Source organism: Archocentrus centrarchus, chromosome 15 (assembly GCF_007364275.1).
Source record: "Archocentrus centrarchus isolate MPI-CPG fArcCen1 chromosome 15, fArcCen1, whole genome shotgun sequence".
NCBI lineage: Eukaryota > Metazoa > Chordata > Actinopteri > Cichliformes > Cichlidae > Archocentrus > Archocentrus centrarchus.
This window is the reverse complement of record NC_044360.1, coordinates 18,903,171-18,923,831: the sequence shown is the minus strand read 5'-3', so window position 1 is coordinate 18,923,831 and position 20,661 is coordinate 18,903,171. Positions and strand designations below refer to the sequence as shown.

The 20,661-nt window shown below is 37.8% G+C and overlaps 2 protein-coding genes across 2 annotated transcripts in view; both read right to left on the bottom strand.

Moving 5' to 3' along the window:
• The window catches only part of mcph1 (microcephalin 1), a 35,707-nt gene extending 22,303 nt beyond the window's left edge, over nt 1-13,404 (bottom strand). Inside the window, exons 1-13 of the mRNA XM_030747597.1 lie at nt 13,298-13,404; nt 11,861-11,925; nt 11,678-11,769; nt 10,782-10,900; nt 10,583-10,667; nt 9,883-9,994; nt 9,683-9,814; nt 9,502-9,582; nt 7,524-8,531; nt 6,336-6,451; nt 2,955-2,992; nt 2,685-2,847; nt 2,500-2,577 (exon numbers count right to left, since the gene is read on the bottom strand). Of these exons, the coding sequence (XP_030603457.1) occupies nt 2,500-2,577; nt 2,685-2,847; nt 2,955-2,992; nt 6,336-6,451; nt 7,524-8,531; nt 9,502-9,582; nt 9,683-9,814; nt 9,883-9,994; nt 10,583-10,667; nt 10,782-10,900; nt 11,678-11,769; nt 11,861-11,894 (2,058 nt within the window). The 5' untranslated portion in view covers nt 11,895-11,925; nt 13,298-13,404. The remainder of the gene's footprint in view (nt 1-2,499; nt 2,578-2,684; nt 2,848-2,954; nt 2,993-6,335; nt 6,452-7,523; nt 8,532-9,501; nt 9,583-9,682; nt 9,815-9,882; nt 9,995-10,582; nt 10,668-10,781; nt 10,901-11,677; nt 11,770-11,860; nt 11,926-13,297) is intronic.
• A 3,549-nt stretch (nt 13,405-16,953) lies between these two features.
• On the bottom strand, nt 16,954-18,306 carry npy4r (neuropeptide Y receptor Y4). The gene has a single exon (XM_030747615.1). The coding sequence runs from the start codon at nt 18,304-18,306 to the stop codon at nt 16,954-16,956; it is 1,353 nt and encodes a 450-aa protein (XP_030603475.1).
• Nucleotides 18,307-20,661: the final 2,355 nt, after the last annotated feature.

Below are 20,661 nucleotides of genomic sequence, written 5' to 3'. Positions count from 1 at the left end.
ATCTTTTCCAAAATACACAATAAATTCAACATGCTACAAACTTGTGCTTTTTGTTGTTGATTTTTGAGGTCATTAGAAGAAGAAGAAGAAACAGTCTTTATTGTCCCACAGAGGGGAAATTTGGGTGTAACAGCAGCCGCAGTTATTATAAATATAAATAAAAATATAATAATTTACACTATTAAGAAAAGAATATATATATATATAAAATCAACAAACAAGATTAACCCTAATACTACTAATAATAACACTATATACAATGTACATGATGTGCCTGTGTGTTGAACCTTAACAGGCCGGACTATTTACAGTATATTATATATTATCCTACATTGTGTAGGTTATTGTGGTTTTTGTTGGGAGCAGTGATGGTTATAAAGTCTTACAGCTGCTGGGAGGAAGGATCTGCGGTAACGCTCCTTTGTGCATTTAGGATGCAGCAGTCTGTCACTGAAGGAGCTCTCCAGCTCAGCAACAGTTTCATGCATGGGATGGGAGACCTTGTCCATCAGTGATGTTATTTTGGTCAGCTGCACATTTCAAATTTGACACAGCACGAGAAAACCCAGGTGCAGACCAACAATCCTGCGCATAAAAACAACCGAGCAATAACGCAATCAAGAACAACCAGACTTTCCATTACTTCTAATGTTTGTCATTTTAATGTCACTATCTGCAATACCTCTCTAAACTATATCCAAAAAAAAAAAAAGGTAGTTTATTGAACAGTTTGTGATGCATAAATAAAGAATGCACTATATTGCCCCAGATCCTCATCTGGCAAACCTCTCAGCTATGAGACAGACAGTTCAACAGTTTCAATTTAAAAATGTATAAAAATGAACAAAAATAGACAAATGAAATCTGATTTTGGATGTTAATCTACACATTTTTTAATTTAAAAAGATTAAGAAAGTTTAATAAATGAAAAATTTGGACTTGAGTCTGGTTTTCACATGCTGCATCACACATGAATAAAGCCACAGCATGTGTATTCAGTTTATAATGATATTTCAAGAAATCACGGATTGATGAAAACCTCCTCTTAATTTAATAAAGAGAGAGGTTGTGGTCATTCCTCCAATGGCCTAAGGCAGAGATTGTAAAGGCTTCATGGCTACAAAGACTTAGATTGGTGTTAAAATGCCATACTAGCTTTGGTCTTTTATTCTTAGAACCAGTTTATTATTAGTTTATTATTCAAAAAAGCCCATGAGGATACAAAATATTTTGTCTGTCACAACAAAAGTCATCATGCAATTTTAAGAGGAAACACTTTGACATTTGTCTACATTGAGACCCCAAGTCTTTCCTTGCAGGGCAGGAGAGGATAGTGATTCATGAATGACAAGTACAGGAAGAGGCAACATCCACAATTCACACAGGATGCTTTAGGAAAAACAAGAGTACTGTAAACAGATGAGTGTCAATAATGAAATTCTAAGTATGTGTGAAAAAGCTGGTAGTTTTTTAGATGATAATAACTAAGATGCCAGTAAAATCTCTAAATTTCTAAGTTCTGAACAGATAAAAAAAATATTTTGTTGCATTTAGAAAGTAATACATAGGAGAAAAGATTAATACTGTTGAGTATTAGCTGGGTCACCTCTGAAAGCGCTAAATAAGGGATGATGTGAAAATAAGAAGACATGGCTGTTCAAATAATATATATCTAATTATCTACACAACTGAAAAACATCATAGACCTGTTGGCCCATAGAGCTCCACTGACAAATGCTTTATTTGTAAAAAATGTGATATCTTGGTACAGAAACTAATTTAGCTGTAGGTCAGTCATCATTGAGCTGATACTTTATTTTCTTACAAATTTTAAAAATTTGTCCAAGAATAAAGTAAAAAATTGAATATCTGTCTACAACATGCTGTAAAGCTTTACCCAATGAATATTCAAACCAAGTTTCAAAAAGTTCAGCCAATAAATAAGCGAGAAGTAGTCACTGAAGTTATTAATTAAATTTTAAAAAATTTTAAATAAAAAATTTGTCTGAAGCATTTTGTACAGCTTTGCACACTGAATACTCATACCAAGTTTCAAAGGAGTCCAAGAAATAAGGCTGAGTAATAAGGGAAGAGTAGGGATTAAAGGTAAATATCACATCAATCTACAGTATTTCTAGAAAATTTCAAAAATTCATTAAAATCAAATAAAAAAAAAAAATCAAAAATCCATCTCCCGTATTTTGTCGAGCCTTTCCCAAAGAGTATTTGTGCCAAGTTTCAGAAGATTTCAAATACAAATGACCGAGTAGTAGCGAATTTAGCAAAAAAATTGAAGGACGGCTCAGTATCAGATCAGCTCTGCTGTGACTGTTGTCTTTGACGGCAGCGGAGCTAAAAAGCTTTCTGTAAACTTAATGTTGGTAGTAAATGTGTGAAAGACCCTTTTACTATTACTACTTGACAGTCAAGCAGTAATAGTAAAAGTCTCTTACTATGTTAACCATTTTCTAGTCAAGTCTTGAATAGTTCTGCACTTACCTGTGCTGCAGGAAATTGATCTGCAAGTTCATACGGCTCCTCGGGAATCCACTGCCTTTGCTCCAAGGACCAGAGTATCTACTCAAAAGAAAACATTTCATTTAGAGATAAGACAGCTTCACACTCCATCCTACATTTGAAATAATATCCAGCGACGTCTCTGAAAACACTTATAGTCTACTTGCCCATTCAAATGAGAGGATCCAACAACCATGAGCTATACCCAGTAGAATATTGAGAGTCCGCCTGTGTTCTCCAGACACCACATGAGTTGTGCTTTCACAAACGCGGTCAACGATTGAGAAACCACCAAGCGCTTTCACTACTTGAACCACTGTGTTCTGCTTCCTACAAGACATGAATAATAAGAATTAGCCACCTTCTCTTACCAACTTGCTAATTAATGCATTAAAATTAAAGAATAAGAAGACAGGGATATTTATAGCAGCACTTACTCAGTGGGCATGCTTGTCATGACGAGAGTTCTCACTGCCTGAAACAAAGAGAAACCCACAAAACTTATAAGAGGGAACAAATCTCTGTTCACATAAAGGATGACCATACTGTGTAAGCACATTTGTGTCCGTGTTCACTGCTTTCACACCTATTTTTCTGGGCTACTTCTAATCCTCACAGTCTGTTGCAGGAACAGCCACCACATATTTGGCAATCAAGTGTAAGTGGAGCAGCTACACAATGTTGATTAAAAGCACATATTTGGATTCATTTGTTTCTTGGCTTGTTAAACACAAGCCATGGGAGCAGAAATCAGAGCGAGAGAGACTGAAATCTGTGACAGATAAATCTAAAGTATTTAAAGTAGCCAAGCAGCAGCTACACAAAGACACTAGGAAACTGAATGAATATTATACTTCTTTTGGATTTAATATTGTCATTTGATTTGGTGAATGATGCAGCACTAAACAAGTGAAAGAGTTCTTTCTTTCAGTGGCCGTGCCCTTTTAACAACCCTGCTGAGTATTTTGTTGCATACAGGCAAAACATCAAGGCCATGAGAAGGGAAAAAACACATCCAGAGACACTGACTACTGTAAAAAACTGTAAATTTGCAGCCTGGTGACTGTGGTCCATTCAACCACATGCTTGGCACCAATACAGCAAAATATCATGAGCACAAACACCTAACCACAAACAGGACCACCAGATCTTTCCTGCCACATTCTGATATCTGGTCCCCCCCAGCTGGAAGTCAGGGGTTAAGGTCTGTTGAGAACAGTAGAGCCAAAACAGTCCACAACCTGACCCCATGCTGGTCAAACAACACATTATCACTGTGACAGCTGGGTTGGGAAGTCACTAAATGGGTATGTCACAGTATTACAGCCCCTTCTTTCTTTAAAGGAATATATCCTGATATTGCAATTTATTTTATAGACACTAAAGTACTGAAAAAAGTTGATGAGAAGAGCAAATTTTAAATTCTTTCAAGCCAAGTTAAACAAGTATATGCAGATATTCTGAAAGTTCCATTAAAGAAACTCTGGCCTATCTGATCCAGTAGTCATGTTCTGGTAGCAGCACTAGAAAAGGGCAATGAGAATGAATGAGTCTCTGACAAAGAGCTGGTGTGAACTAACAGAGCCTCAGAGCACAAACACTTCCACCACAAATGAAGGAAATTCTTCTTTGTATGACTAGATCTCCTTGATGGCGACTATTCTGCACATACTTAAAATGAAGCAGTTCAGACAATCACAGAGAGATGAGGCTGCAAAACTTGAGATCCACTTGATCTACTGAGAGCCAAATACAATAATAGAGGAAAGAAGGCCAGGTTATTACTTCTTGTAACATAGAATATTTTACATAAACATTAGTGAGGCTGACATAACATTTGTGAGCATTTTAGAGAGTTTTTAAGTCTGTGATATGAAATGAAGAAAATGATAGGTATTATATACATTCACCACCACTTTGTTAGGTATATCTGTTTAAAGAGAACATCAGAACAGGGAAGAAAGATGATTTAAATGACTTTGAACTTGGAATGGTTGTTGGTGACAGACAGGCTGGTCTTGAGTATTTCAGAAACTGCTGAGATTTTCCCACACAACCATTTCTAGGGTTTAGAGAGACTGGCCCCAAAAAGAGGAAATATCCAGTGTGCAGCAGATCTCTGGGTGAAAATACCTTGTTGATACCAGAGATCAGAGAACAGCCAGACTGCTTTGAGCTAATAATAAAGCAACAGTAACCCAAATAACCACTCGTTACAACCAGCACACTAATCCTTAAGCAGATGGGCTACAGCATCAGACGACCACACGGGGTGCCACTCCTGGACAACACTGGACAACAGAAGATCCAGCAGGATAACACGCCATGTCACAAAGCTCGAATCATCTCAAACTGATTTCCTGAACATGATAAATTCACTGTACTTAAACAGCCTCCACAGTCACCAGATCTCAATCCAATAGAGCACCTTTGGAATGTGGTGGAACGGGAGATTTGCATCATGGATGTGCAGCTGACAAATCTGCTGTAACTGTGTGATGTTATCATGTCAATATGAACCAAAATCTCAGGAATGTTACTGAATCTATGCCATGAAGAATCAAGGCTGTTCTGAGGAAAAAAGGGGGGCCAACCTGGTACTAGCAAGTAACTAACAAAAAGAGCAGGAAGTATATATCCACAGCTTTAGTCACTATATTACCCAGTGTGCAAAATATGGTCCTTTAAAGAACGGCATTGTTATGAGATACTCGAAATTAAGGAGAGGTCAGAATTGCGCAGAGAAATAAGGGTAAAGGTCCCAGTAAATGAAGCAAAAATATCTGGGTTGTATTTAATAAACATAAGCTGCTGACATTTTCAGAATTTTAAGTTTGTTAGACATTTGCACTCTTTCACCCAAACCTGAGCAACATGAGTTTTAACATTTACTATGAGCATTTATCAAGATAAGAGAAGTAATTGTATTTGATGACTGTGTTTACCAGAACTATATAGGGATTAAAACATCATCACAATCTTTATAGAACCAAAATAACAATTACAACCTCTTTGCAATCAGGCTACAATAAAGTTAACTAATAAAAGATCCCCAAGGGATATGACATCATCTTTGCTTTATTTCAGCTACAGCTTGTTGAGGTTACTAGTGTAACGAAAACAGAGCCCAGGTGCATTTCACAAGCAAGGAAGTTGTATGGTACCATCACAGAGGCAAAACACAGGAAACCCTCAGGATCAGACAGTATCGTCAGTAGCGTCAAACGCCTACATCCATGGAAGTGTATGACCTTATGGAGGAAATACTTATTAGGAAATTACACACACAAGCGATGTTTGGTTTACTTCCTAAACTTCCTATATTACAGACAAACATGGGGAAAAAATTCTTTTTTTACATTGTGTTCCTTTTAATCTATCTGTGTGACAAAGGAAGATAAACAATGGCCTGTACAAAGCCCTGACTGGCTATAAGTAACTATAGCCACTAAAGTGAGGAAAGAAAAGTAAGATCAATGTGTGTCTGAAAGGGTTAATACATGCAATTTAGCAGGCACCAAAACACAACAAAGAGATTGAATATATGAATAAGTAAATAGGAGATTTATAATTAAAACTCCCATGCACCAGCAATATCTTTAATGACTCAGTAAACCTCCCACTGGTGACATTACATTTGTAACATCCTGTTTTTTCAATTGCTTTTCAATTTTCCCACAACACAGTAGGAAATGTACCATAGACATGCATTGTTTAGTGAGAAAAAATGTCTTTCAATTAAGGCATAGGGCCTAAACTGTGGAGCTGAATTGTTGAACTCAGTTAGCCATTTAGAACTAAACATGATGTCTTCTTACCTTTGTTTTGTTAACCATTTTCTGTAGACTCAAACCGACTTGCTTATTGTGATTTCCTTCAGCTTCAGTTGGGCTCTCTGTGAAACCAGCTGTGACTGTACATTCATTTCCTCTACCTACATTGGAAAACAAGACAATTTAAAACAGAGTGAGAGTGAGTGTGCATGTGTGGTGGAGGGAGGAGGGGGGTTCACTCAAGCTATCACACAGCAGGTGCTGTTTTGTATGTGCGTGCATTCACGTTTGCACATTTATGCACTGCAACATTAAATGAAAACTGCAACTTTACACCTCTTACTACCATATCCCTATAGTGACATGGAAAACAGGCTTACATTATGTTGTTATTGAACAGTAAATAAAGAAGCTTAGATTGAAATGATCAGTTACTAGATACACTTCGTTTCCATCTGTAACTCACTCCAAACTGTTCAGGATCTTAGACGTCAGGCCTCAGCATGCTTTGCGTAAGACACCATCTATCCCACAGTCACTGATGTTAAATTCACATAAAAGCAAACAGAGGCGGCAACTAACTTGATCTTTGGAGAGATCATGTTTATGTGTGTATGTAAACATCTAATTTAACTACATGCTAGAATCAGATTACACATAAGGGCTTTAAATGCAAAGCACAGATAATATGAGAAAACTTTGATGGCAGCGACACACCTCAAAAAAGCAGCTTCTGGACTTTTGAATAGGAACGTTGTCCCATTATTGTCTAATATAGGATTCCAGCTGCAGTCCTGTCCTTTGTCATATTTTTTGTTTCATGATCCTACAAATGTTTTTGATTGGTTGAAAGAGTTCAAATGCAGGCAGGCCAGCTCATCACCCAGACTCTTCTATTATGAAGACATGATGTTGTAATAGAAGATTATGTGATTTAACATTTGTCTTCCTGAACTATAAAAAGCCTTATCTGAAAAAAGATGTCTGGATGGCGGGGAGGACTTGTTGCAACTTTTATAGAGATGTGTTTCTGCTATCAAATTCAAAATGTGCCAATATTTTTCAAGAAATAGTAAAATATCTCAGTTTAAGCTTTTTTTTTTTTTTTGCTCTGTTGTGAAAAAAAAAATATGATTTTTATGAGATTTGAAAATCATTGCATTTTTATTTACATTTTACACAGCATCCCAACATTTTATTTGTACTGGTGCTTTCTAAATTCATATTACTCACTTTCCACAGTGTGACAAGGAACATTGAAATCAGAGTTTTTCTTCAGCTCTGACAGAGTTTGATCCTCTGGTAATGTGGTTGGTTGACCCATTAGTTTTTTATCGGCACTTGGGTTATTCAACGCAGGCAAACATTCTTCCTCTTCTTCTTGTTGACTTTGAGTTTCATTGCTAGTTTCAGACTGCTGATCTTTACCAGTGTCACTTTCTTCCAGTTTCCTCTTTTTTTGACCCTGTGTTCCAAAGATTTCACTTCTTCTTTGTCTTCTCTTCTTCGGGACTGCGTCCAACTTAAAAGGTATCTCAATGTTGCTCTCCACAGGGAGATTAAGAGACAGAAGTCTTTCTGATCTCTGGTTAGCTGGAGAGAAATAGTCCTCAAACACATCATCATCGCCATCAGCTTTACCAGGGGTGACACGTTTGTATTCACTGGATGAAGTGAAAGATCGTACCAATGCAGAAAATGACTGTCGAGCCTGTTTGGGTGTTTTCTGTCCCGGAGCAGCATCACATTGCGTGGCTGAGGAGTGGCAGCTGGAGGACTCCAGAGTGTCAGGAGAAATAAGGGATTTAGTCTCTGCAAAAAACTTTACTTTTGTGATTTTTTGTTTTCTCTTTTCAGATTTATTAGGTGATAATCGAGGTGACTTTATCTGCGACTGCCTTCTTTCTTTCTGCAAGTTCTTGCTGTTGTCAGATATCCTGCCCTGACAAGGACTTTCTAAAAACTCTACGGTATCAATGGTTTCTTTTTTCCTAACTGAGGTCCTTTGTGACTTTTTTTGTTTCTTTCGTTCTTTATCCTTTTTGTTCTCAGAGTCAGGGCACGTAGGCACACTTATGACCCTTTCTGGAACATGATGGCAGGGTGAGAGGCAGTCTTTCCTGTGGGGTAGTTCAAGATGTTCATGGTCTCTGACATCTGTGTGCGTTCTCCCCTCTTCCTTATCAGGTGAGTAACCAAGTTCAGCAACAGAAGCACTGGAATCATCGTCTGACTGATCATCTATGTAGAACAAAGAACAGCAGAACATTTTAGACAGAAACAGAAATGCTGGGGTGTAATAATAATACATAATCGAGTGTTTTATGCATATTTTAACCACTTTCTGTCCAATGTTTTCCTTTCCAGTGTGTCTGGTGGGATTACTAATGGTTCTCGCCATTATAAAACCACAGGCAGCTGTTCGCCTTTCACACATCCAGATTGGACACTACACCCCCACAGTAATTTAGTGGAGTGTCTAATCTGGATGTGTGAAAGGCGAACAGCAGCACATGTAAAACAAACCAGAGGCTGGCGTCGAGAGCTGCATATATAGCAAACAAAACACACCAGGATATTTTTTTAGAAGAGGCTAATAAAAAGCAACACTGTGGTGCAGTCACTGTAAATCTATCCAAAGCCTCTCATATTGTTAGCCTACAGCGTCTTGTTCTATGTGTGCGTTCTGTTCTTGCCAATCCAAGACAGTCGATAAAGATGTCCCTAAGGGAACAATATTGGCCCACTGCTATTTAATGTGATTTGCGCCGCACAGAAACTCAGCACTGTATTGCTCAATTAATTTAAGCTGTACCATTTTGTTTGCCATCCCCACCACTATAAACCAGGTTCTCTCTAGATTCCAGGTTGCTTTCAGACCTCTCTGTTTAATTTTAAATTAATATATTTCACTAGAACATGTACTAATGATGTTTCCAATCCTATTGATGCACTAAATAGATATCCATTTGATACAGTTTGGCATTATAGATAGGTATCTGCCTTAAGAGCTTTTACTGTTACAAGAGACACAATGCTGGTCTTGTTTTTGAGAACAGGGAAAAAAAAAAAACATTCTGTCTACAATAGATTACCGACCCATTTCTTTTCTTAGAAATACACAAGTTCATCTTCTGTTTCAGGAAAGATAAATTCCACACTATAAATGTCTGTAAATCAATATCAATAAGACAGTACCCAGTTTTCTTACACATTAATTTGAGGACAGTTGGTGTGCTTCCAAGAGAAGGCTTCAGCCCAGTGGGTGAGGGGGATTCAACCATTTGTGAAGCTGAAAGGCAGTGACATTTTCATGAGTTGGCTTCCTTTTAAAGTTTTAAGTGTTTTAAGTCTGTCAGTCCATCAGGCTATTCACCTACTGTGGCACGTACCTGTGGGTGAAAGGTTTTCTCGTTTATCCTTCATGTCTTTCAAACGCTGCGCCATGTAATCTGACCTTTTAAAAGCCGGGCTATAGACTATTCCATTCTCCTCATCAATAATGATGGGTGACACATCTGTAACTGTGAAGAAAAAGAGGTGTGAAATGGCAAACTTCAAAAAGAAATCCAATGCTGTTATAACCTCTTACCCAAAGGTTCTTTTGGAGCAAAGTCTTTCATCATCTTGTCTAATTTTTTCCTCATGCGCCTGTCATTTTCAGGTGTCCTCTCTGGAGAATCTTTCGGCTGCATGCAGCGATGCTACATGAAGCAAACACACACACACACACACACAAAAAAAAAAACAGTTTGGAACAGGAAGAAAACAAAATACGCGGCTGATTAGTTTTAGATGAAAGTCACTGATGTTGAGGCGCAGAGTACAGTAAACAAACAACTTTATTACAATATATACAACAGCATATACAGACAAGTGATAAGAGCAAAAACGAATTTATTTTGTATTGATTTGCAGTGACTTTTTTCTTAAAGGGGACCAGCAAAATACCACAAACAGCATAATAGGACAACAGGACCACTGGACCCCCCCATTCTTGGCTCAGAATTGGCCTTTGGGGATGATTAAACACAAAGAACAATTGATACACATATGTTTAAGGTAAAGAGCCTGCGTTACCTTCAGACATTCAGACTTAATGTAGTGATCTCAAGGTATTTAAAACATTACTAAATTTAAGACAGGACTGGGCATATCTGCTTAGACTTATGACCCATCAGGATGGATAGAAATAAGAATGCTTCACACTTTGTTAGCAATCCAAAATAAACAACAGTGATTTACAGCCTACCCTAAGATATCAACATAAACATCAGGTGCATCTCACTCACCTTCTTGTTCTTCAGGACAGGATTGCTTTCATCATTTAAGGCTGGATATAACTCTTCATCCACACGCACGCCATCGTCGTAACACCTGGACATTATATCCCCAAAAATGAGAAATGACAGAAGAAGATTCATGACACCCCCCCCCCAAAAACAAAACATGATAGCTCAAAATTACAAACCTCCTGAGTGTAATTCTTACCTGCCTACCCAGAGAACAGAGACGAGATGCACATTACTTTTTTTGGCTTTTCTCCATGTCGCTGAATGGCCATTATTGAAAACTACATGTGTGACTTGCTTATTGAAGGTTTTTGATACCTGTAAAACAAAAGTAATGAGTTTACATATCTGTATCAAGTATATACAGTTAGATCTATAATTAAAAATCACACAATCACGATGTGACTGAAGTGCAAACTTTCAGCTTTAATTCAGTGGGTTTGTACTGTTTAGAAAATTGGAGCCATTTCCATACATAGTACTCAATATTCAGAGGCTCAAAAGTAATTGGACAATTGACTGATGAGCACTTTCATGGCTGGGTGAGACTCGCTTGCTTGTTATTTATGATAAATTAAGCAAATAAAAGATCTGGCATTAATCCCAAGTGGTGAATTTGTATTTTGTAGCTGTGCACAGGAACTCTCAATATGAGGTCCAAATAAATGTTGATGCAAATGAAACAGGCCATCACTGGGCTGCAACAACAAAACAAAATAAACCTATCACAGAGGCAGCAAAATGTGGTCCATTCTTAAAAAGAAGAAATGCACTGGTCAGCACCAAAAGGTCTGAAAGATTAAAAATTATGTTTGTCCAGCTATTTGAGCCTCGGAAAATGGGGGACTGGGCCTAAAATTGCAGTAATTTCTAAACAGTTAATACAATACTTTTTTAAACACCTTAAAACAATTGAAAACTGAAATTCTGCATTTCAATCACATCCTGACTCTTGAATTTAAAATCAACTGTGATGTGGTGCACAGAAGAAAAATGACAAAAATTGTGTCACTGTCCAAAAACTCATAGACCCAACTTTATATTTTAACTGTCTGTCAACACAACAAATACAATAAAGTGAAAATAATGCCTCACCTGAGCTCCCATTTCCAGTAGCTGCTGAATAAATGGCTTTGAGTAGTTTGCTGTTTTGTTGGATGACCATACGTCAACATAGGCAACAACATCTACAGGCACATCAAACAGAGTAGCACACTTAATCCCACTGTCATAAACCTCAGCCTGGATCCACTGTAATAAATCTAATATGTGCAATACCTTTAAGAACTGAAGAGTTGGTGGTTGTGGTCATTACTGGCTCCTTCAGCCCCGAGATACAGATACTAGAAAATCAATAAAGACATTCTATGAGCTAGATGACTACATCCATGACACTTTAAAAAACAATTAATGTTGTCACCAACTTGTGGCCCCCTGACTTCCCTAATCTAAAGAAATTCTTATTGTGACCTCTAACATATGAAATCACATCCTGGTCTATGTCAAAAATGTATCTGACAATCAATCAGTGCTGAGATCAGGGCTGCAAACAAGGAATCTCTTTAAATATTTTAACTGGATAATTAGTACAAACAGGAGCCAGAAATGATTTGTCTTTTTAAACTTAACAAAACAAATCATGAGTAAATAGAGAGGAACGGAGAAGTACTGCTCAGTTCATCAGATGAATGAATTTAAGTTCAATTCTGGATTTACGAGGGAGCCAATGAGGAGACGCTAGTATCTTTTTTTTGTCCGTGTCAGTCCACTCACTGCAGCGTTCTGGATCAAATGGAGGATTTTTAGGGAACTTTTAGAGCAACCTGATAATAATCAATTACAATAGTCCAGCACAGAAGTAATGAATGCATGAACTAGTTTTTCAGCATCACTCTGAGACTGGATGTTTGTAGAGATTTTGTGCAGATTAGAAAACAAAGTGAGTCCTACATATTTGTTTAATGTGTGCAATGAAGAACATATCCTGGTCAAAAATGACGCCCAGGTTCCTCACAGTGTTACTGGAGGCCAAGATAAGGTCATGCACAGTTAGTATCTGGTTAGACGCCATGCTTCTAAGACTTTTAGTGCCAAATATAACATCCTCAGTTGTGTGTGGGTTTAGGGTATCAGATCATGATAACTTTACTTTAAACTGAGAACAACAAGCAAGCTGTGCAGCTGTAGTGTTGTGTCAAAGCGATGACCCAAGCACTTCTTGGAAATCACATAAGAAGCACTGAAGTGAAGGCCCAGGCGTCTGCTCCAGCTACAGGATTAAACTTGTAACTAATACCACAGCACTGCAAAATCGTCAGTCTACTCTCTGTTTAAGGTAAATAAGAAATAATTTCTGTACTGCCTCATAATGTAAATCAAATTACTCAAACGCTAAATCTTACTGTTGTTAGCTAAGCCAGCTATTAGTGAAGTGATGAATCAAGGCAGATAATCAAACACATGGATATGACGTTAGTTACTGTGTAACGTAAAATACTCAAGGCATATTAGTTAAATCTGAGTCTTTTCGACGTACATTAATAAACTCTAATAATGCTAACAAACCGTTACGCCACATTTGATGCTAACAACTGTGTGGCTATCTATGGTTCATACTTCCGCTGACTCACGCATTTTACTTGTTGTGACTTTAAGGAGTCCAAAGACGGAGGAGGGGGATAAAACAAGCACTTTCAGAGGTTGCCGGTGACTTACTTTGTGTGGCAGTCACTTTCAAATCACACCGTTTCGACCACCAAATTGCCTTCTGCTCGTAATGTTCGCGCGTGGAGTTTGTAGAATAATGTATTCTGGGACAAACGGCTATCATTGGCTAATGGGTAACATACGTCACTTCCAGCCCAAAACGGAATGTGAACGTGTCCTGACCACCCTTCCTAGGGTCATTACAAGTTTACTTAATTCTCTCTATCCTTTATTGTTTATGCTCATGCCAGTTTTTATTCGGTTAAGCTGCTGACGATGAAAATGTGCTGCCTGCCGCATGCTGTTTGGTTTCATGACAAAAACCCACGATTTTGCCTGCCTGGAGGACCATAACTACCCAAACCCAGAACTAATTAACTAATAAACATGTGACTCAAAAATCAGTCAGTATGACTTTATGTTCACCAAGAAAAAGGAACCTTCAATTTTGTAAGTTAAAGCTTTTTTGTTTATTTGGCTGTTTGTTTACATACATGTGTAAGTATTTTTATATATTTACTAAAGCTTTTCAGACTGGGCTTTTTGGTGCCCGCCATTTTTAAGTCTCATGACTCATAAACTATTCAAAAATATTGCCACAATATTTTCAGGGAATTATGTACACAATATAATAAACACAATAATAAATAACTACAATTAATTTGGTGTTGTTATAATATTTAAAAAAAAATCACCATTCTGATGTCATCAGTTTGGTTTTATTGGTTGAAATTGTAGTGCAACATTCCTTTAACAATCAGAAGTTTTCAAGAGAACTTAGATAGAATGCATATTTTAAGTATTTCTGGTCAGAAAAAAATTATGACAATTTTTAGGATTATCCTTGCTGTTATGGTTACTTTCATCTTGGATCAGCCATCTTTCTATCAATATATATATATTTCAATGTATACCCTAAAACACCATTAAAATGGACAAAAGGTTTATTTGTTTATATTAGAATTTTTTTTAAACAAAACATGCAAGATAGTAATGGAGTTTGAGGGACAATATACCTGAGCTAAACATATTTTGAGCTTCATAAATCTATGCAGTCATCAAATTAGCATAAATTATTTTAATCAGTTGCTTTAATTAACAAAGGCTGCATAAAATTACATAAAATATTGTTAATGTCATTTAAAAAAAGTGCAATTGAATAAGAACACCTGCACTACATTGATTTTGTAAAACATGCCTGTCAAAAAGTGGTTACCTTGGAAACGTGGTAAGTGGTAAACTTGACTCATTATGATAGAATTATTGCCAGATAAGTTTTAAGAAAAGTCACCAAGTTTGATGGTCCTAGCTTAAGCTGTTCAGGAGATATACAACATGAATCCAAGAGAAAACAAGAGAATGTATAAAAATATATACAGAAAATAAAATGTATTAAAAATACAGAAAACAAGAGAATGTATAAAAATATATACGTTGTAAAAAATAAGTGTATACATATAATAATGAAGATGGTGAGTATTGCACTAGTGAATGAATATTGGATATTACACAATATAGGAGTGATAGATATTGTTCAGTATGAATAATATAATATTGCACAGAGATGTGGGTGTTGCACAGTTAGAGTGGGTGAGTGTGTGAGTTCAGGGTGGTGATTGCTACTGCGAAGAAACTGTTCTTGAGTCTGTTTGTTCTGGCTTTGATGCACCTGTATCACATGTATGGTGTGTTAATCTGAAAACTGTATGCCAAAATAAATAAGTTTGAGGAAATAAATACAAAACAAACAATTGCTTTTGAAATGTAATATATTTAATCACAAAATAAAAAAAAAAAAAAACTGGAAAGGTAAATAAACAGGGTAAATAATACAGTGATAATTTTAAAAAGCAGCTTGCAGGCTAATTACATATAAATTCATGTCACGTTATATTGGTTAATATAGACATTTATTTGTGATATTAGTTGTGATGATTTGATGGAATATTTATTTATTTATGTCACACATAAGCAAGTAAGTAATCTACATGCAGGCAAAACTCGAGGATTTAGAGCATCTACATAAACATATTCCATCAACCAAACTAGTTAATTAACACATTTTGATGTCCTTTAAAAGCCACGCTCATGCACATTCAATGTTTGAGCATTTTAATATTTACTGAAACCACCTAAAGTAAATTTAGGCCTATAATTTATGTCACATCAATCACAGAACAAAGCACACCTCGTCTTTTCTTCACTGTAAAAGCTAACACAGAAATTTCACACTCTTAATACTATAAATACAAAAAAAAAAAACCTTAATTGTAATGAAATGTATGAAATACAACAGCAGTGGTTCACTCGCAAAATAGTTTTAAACATTAGTTTCTAGTTTATCTCAAAATGGCATACCGTGCAGTTCATGACAAATGAAATGAAAATCTAACATATACTTAGAGCCCGGGTCGCTAGAATACCTTCAGTGTTCTATTTACAAGTCTCTGAAAGTGTACGGAGGGACGAACAGCATCCTTATGAAAGGCATTCCCTCCCACCGTGTAACACATCACTTCAAAGTTTACTTTAGGCATTTAGTCAGTTTGAGGTCCGGTGAGTAATGAAGGCCACAGTATGGTCACATATGTTTTATATGTATTAAACAATTAATCTGAGTCAACAAAGATTTTGACATGTCACAAAGAACAGATGCAACTTTGCAAACCTAAGTGGTGTTGCCATCTTCATGGCGTTGTGTTAACATACAGCTGAATGCTTGAGACCAGAGGTGCTCACATTTGCTGATGATCACTTAATCAAGTGCATTTGAATAGCAGCACCTGGATGCTTTTTACCCTCTTAATTCCTACAGAAGCAGTTAAGGTCTGCTTAGTTTTCACAGGACTGCACAGAGTTCTGTGAAAACGTTCTTTTTCACATTTTCACATTTGAGATGGTTGCAAAAACAATATGCTTTGCTTTTACAATGTTTACCTGGCAGTAGGTCTTAAAGTCACAGTTTAGCTAACACCCAATGGGCATATATCATAATACTTCCTGTTAAGATACACAGTAAAGAAGCATACAATAAAATAGTACATGGTCATGAAGCATGAAATTTTGACAAATTCTTTTGAAACTTTTTTCACACCATCTTTTTATGTTTGCAGTTAGTTTATAATAAGACATTGCAATAAACACTTAACTTCAAATCACTGACAAAACATGGTACTTTTTGTAATGCTAATGTTGACCAAAACTTTCACCACTGGGGGCAGTGTTCTACCACCGGGTGTGTTGAAATGTTTTCTATGATTTTTTTTTTTTTGTTTTGTTTTTTTTTAAATCTTGTGATGTTTCTTTTTAGCCCTGATTCAATTTCCTTAAAAGGTTTTTCTTTTTTCTTTATTTTTTTCCCAGTCCACATTGTATATAATGATGTATTAATGACTTGCTGGGTTGACTGGCTGCACCATCTTCTGTTACATACTGGTATTTTACAAAAGTGCAGCCCGGCCGTAGTTTAACTTCAGGTGATATTTCTTCAACACAAAACTTAAACTTGTGTTTAATTTTTTTTTAAACTGAGGAATTTACTGTAAGTACCTAAAAGCCACTGTTAAAATGGTTGCAGTGTCATTAAAGGTAGAACAAACAGCAGCAGTTTGTCTTACAGCTGTACAGTTTATGTAAGAAGGATCCTTTAGGCTGAAGCATCAATGTCAGACTGAGTTGCTCCTGCAGTTTAGAGGCACAGAGGTGTGGGATACTTCAATGTGTGCAGTGGACATGGGGTAACGCTCACACTCTTCCTCTAGCGGGAAACAGCGGCAGTGCAGGAGCACCTCGCTCACCTCTTGCCTAAAGTTAGAGTTGAGGAAACCGTAGATGATGGGGTTAATGCAGGTGGAGGACATGGCCAGCAGGTGGCAGAGGGAGAACAGCAGGTTGTGGTGACAGACAGGCAGAGCCTCCTGGTTCCAGTCTGACACCACGTTGAAGATGGTGAGAGGAAGCCAGCAGAGAGCAAATACTGTTATGAGTGCGACCAGCATGATGTTGATCCGGCGGCTGTGGGTCATACGCTGGCACTCTGGGGTCCGGGCACGGTCCAGCATGTCTTTGCGGTGACGAAGCCGCACAATAACTCTAACATAACAGAGCAGGACCAAAAACAGTGGCCCACAATACTGGAACAGCAGGAGCCACGTGGTGTAAGCGACCCTGTGACCCTGGGATGGCCAGTGCTCCACACAGGCTTCCATATGTGGAGAGGTGGGGACGTAAGAAAAGAGCGAGTGGTATGAATTTTGAAGCACAGACAGGTTTTTGTATGTGTAGGAGACAGGCTGAGGAGGAGATGTGTTGAGATAAGCCTGAAGAGAATCTTGGTCATGTACGGATGACATAGGCAGGATTACATTAGCATAGGGCTCATTTGTGAGCAGCTGAAAGGCCAAGAAAGGCAAAGAGGTGAAGCAGGCTAGAATCCAAATGAGAACAATTGCCATGTAGGCCTGAGGAACGCTTGGTTTCCATCCAGAGGGGTTAATGATAAGCTGGTGTCTTTCTAGAGCGATAAACACTAGAGACAACACCGACACACTCACAGACACACACTGGATGAATGGCACCAGGCGGCATAACAGCGAGCCAAACACCCAATGGTCCATGATTGTGTATATGACAGTGAAAGGGAGGCAGAAGACACACACCAGAATGTCAGAGAACGACAGGTTGCAGATGAAAATGCTGGTGACATTGACCTTTTCTCTGCGGCGGGCGATGATGCAAATGAGGCCGATATTGCCCACCAACCCTAGCACCATTGTAGCACTGTACCAGGCTACAAGGCATGCTGTCAGGACAGGAGACATGTGGCACTGCTCATCATGCTCCAGAACAGAGAAGTCTGAGAGGAGATGGGTCTCGTTCCCTGGCCACTCCTGCGCAGACTCATGGCTGGCTCTCTCCTTCTCCCAAGCTGGAGGTTGTGGAGAGGTGGAGCTGTTGAAGATCAAAGGAAGAGGTGATGCTGACAAAGAAAACTGGGTTGCGTTGCCACTCAAGGACATCTCACCAAGACTTAAGTGTCACCAGACCCATGGATCAAACGGTCCATCCCAGCCCTCTGAAAACATGCATCTGAAACAAAGAGAAAGCACAGTCATAAAATGCATTTTTTTCATCTACATGAAACTAAAGCCTGCACATACATGACTAATACTACAAGTGAACTCCAAGCAGAAACAAGAAAACTTCCTGTTTCTGCAGATTGTACATAATAAGTGTAGTGGCTAAAGTGTGCTCCATTTGTTCTACACAAGATGCGTTCAGGTCCGCTACCGAGTCGTATATTACCTGACCTTTTGGAAGTCCTTAGATCTCAATAAACAAGCAGTATACACTTATTGTGACTAAATTAGTTGTGCTCTGGTCCCCCATTTGCCTTTTGAACTGCCTTAACTCGTCATGACACAGATTAAACAAGGTGCTGGAAACATTTGGTCCATATTGACATGTTAGTATCAGACAGTTGCTGCAGATTTGTTGGCTGCACATCCATGATGCGACTGTCCCATTCCACCACATCCCAAAGGTGATCAGTTTCTGACATGGAGCATTATCCTGCTGGAAACAGCCATCTGAATACGGATACACTGTGGTCATAAAAGACACGATCAGCGACAATACTCAGGTAGGCTGTGCCTTTTAAATGATGCTCAGGTAATGCTAAAGGTCAAAGAGCGAGCCAAAAATATCCCCCCCCCCACACCCTTACATCACCACAAGCTTAAACTGTTGATACAAGGCAGGCAGAAATCAAGATTCATCAGACCAGACAACATTTTTCACCACTTCTGGTGAGCCTGTGTGAAATGTAGCCTATTTTTCCCACACTCCATATATATTTATGTGAACAAGCAGTTGAACAGGTGTACCTTGGAAAGTGGCCAATGAATGTAGGTATGCATGTACATTACAAAAGGCAAAATGGACTTGAAAGCCCAAGTAAAACACAAGTTGTGCCTGTGCAGACAAGTGAAGTGGTTAAGATATGAGAATATGTGTTCTGTCAGCCACATGAGACAGATGACTGAAAAATGTGAGATGATGAACATTATAAAGATTACTAAATAAATTCAGGTTAGCAATGATTGTGATTTCAGTATTTAGTTCAAATCATCACTGTGTTGGAAATCAGGTTGATTGCAGTCCTCGTGTAAGAATTACACTTAAATAAAAAGGAAGAAAATAAGAAGTGCTTTCACAGTTTAACTAACAAAAGATTTTGAATGCAAGAAACAAAAAGGTGATGATTACATTTTTTTATTTAGTTTTTGGTATTTCAACAGTAAGATGTTAAGATTTTTTATAAAAACTTAATAATAACAAAATTATTATAAATACACTGACGTAGATCTGTTTATTTCTTATGATGTTACACATCATAGTAAAAGGGTATGACCTTGATCCAAAAAATGGATTGTAGCCATCTCCCCTAGAACCTCTGCCACGTACTGTGAAAACCACAAGAAAACTAGACTGTCACTTTCCATTAACAGCACACACACTTTGCTATCAGTCACTTCACTCTGCATCATTACTAACATACTCTGTCAGTGTGTTGAGTGAGCTGCAGGCAGGGTGGCAAAGCATCGATCATCCTTTGTTCAGGGAGGAAAGGCAAGTATAATTTCACCGGTAACTAGCTGCAGCAGCGACGAGGACCCATGTACAGCAGGAGTAAAGAAGGAAATATTGAAAATTAACAGCCATTTTTAAACATGTCATGTTGCAATAATGAGACACTGTGGGGAGCACATCAAGTAGTTGTGTTGTCGTGATGGCCGCACTGCGTAGCTAAGTCTGTGTGGTAAGGAACACTGTGACCTGTCTCCACTTGACCCGTCATATTATTCTTGCCTCCATCTCACAGAAAATAGCTGACACAGAAATAAAGGAAAGCTGTAATTTTTCTTGAAGAAGCGTCACCTTTGTACAGTTGTGCAGTGAAAAGTGGCTTTTATATATATGCTTACCTTTTAACGGACAGTCTTTTTTTCTTTTCTTAGAAAAACAAAATCACATTAAATGATAATTTCACACTTAATCTACCTGCCAAAGGGTCCCTGAAACAGGACCATATTAAGGTGATAATTCTGGAGTAACGCTTCCTTGTAATTCAATTTAAAAATACTTTTGTGTGATTGAAAACTGCAGGAGTTTCAACAGATTTGAAAGGTCTGAAATCTGCTATTCCAAAGGGATGAATGAGTTTGGGGCGGGGGGGTTGTGTAAAATGAAATGTATTACAGGTAAAATGCATTTGAAAATGAAAATAACAAGGAGATCGGCTGCAGATGTATGCTTGACAGAAAAACAAACAAACAAACAAAAAAGCAGAATCTTTTAATTCTTCTCTGCAT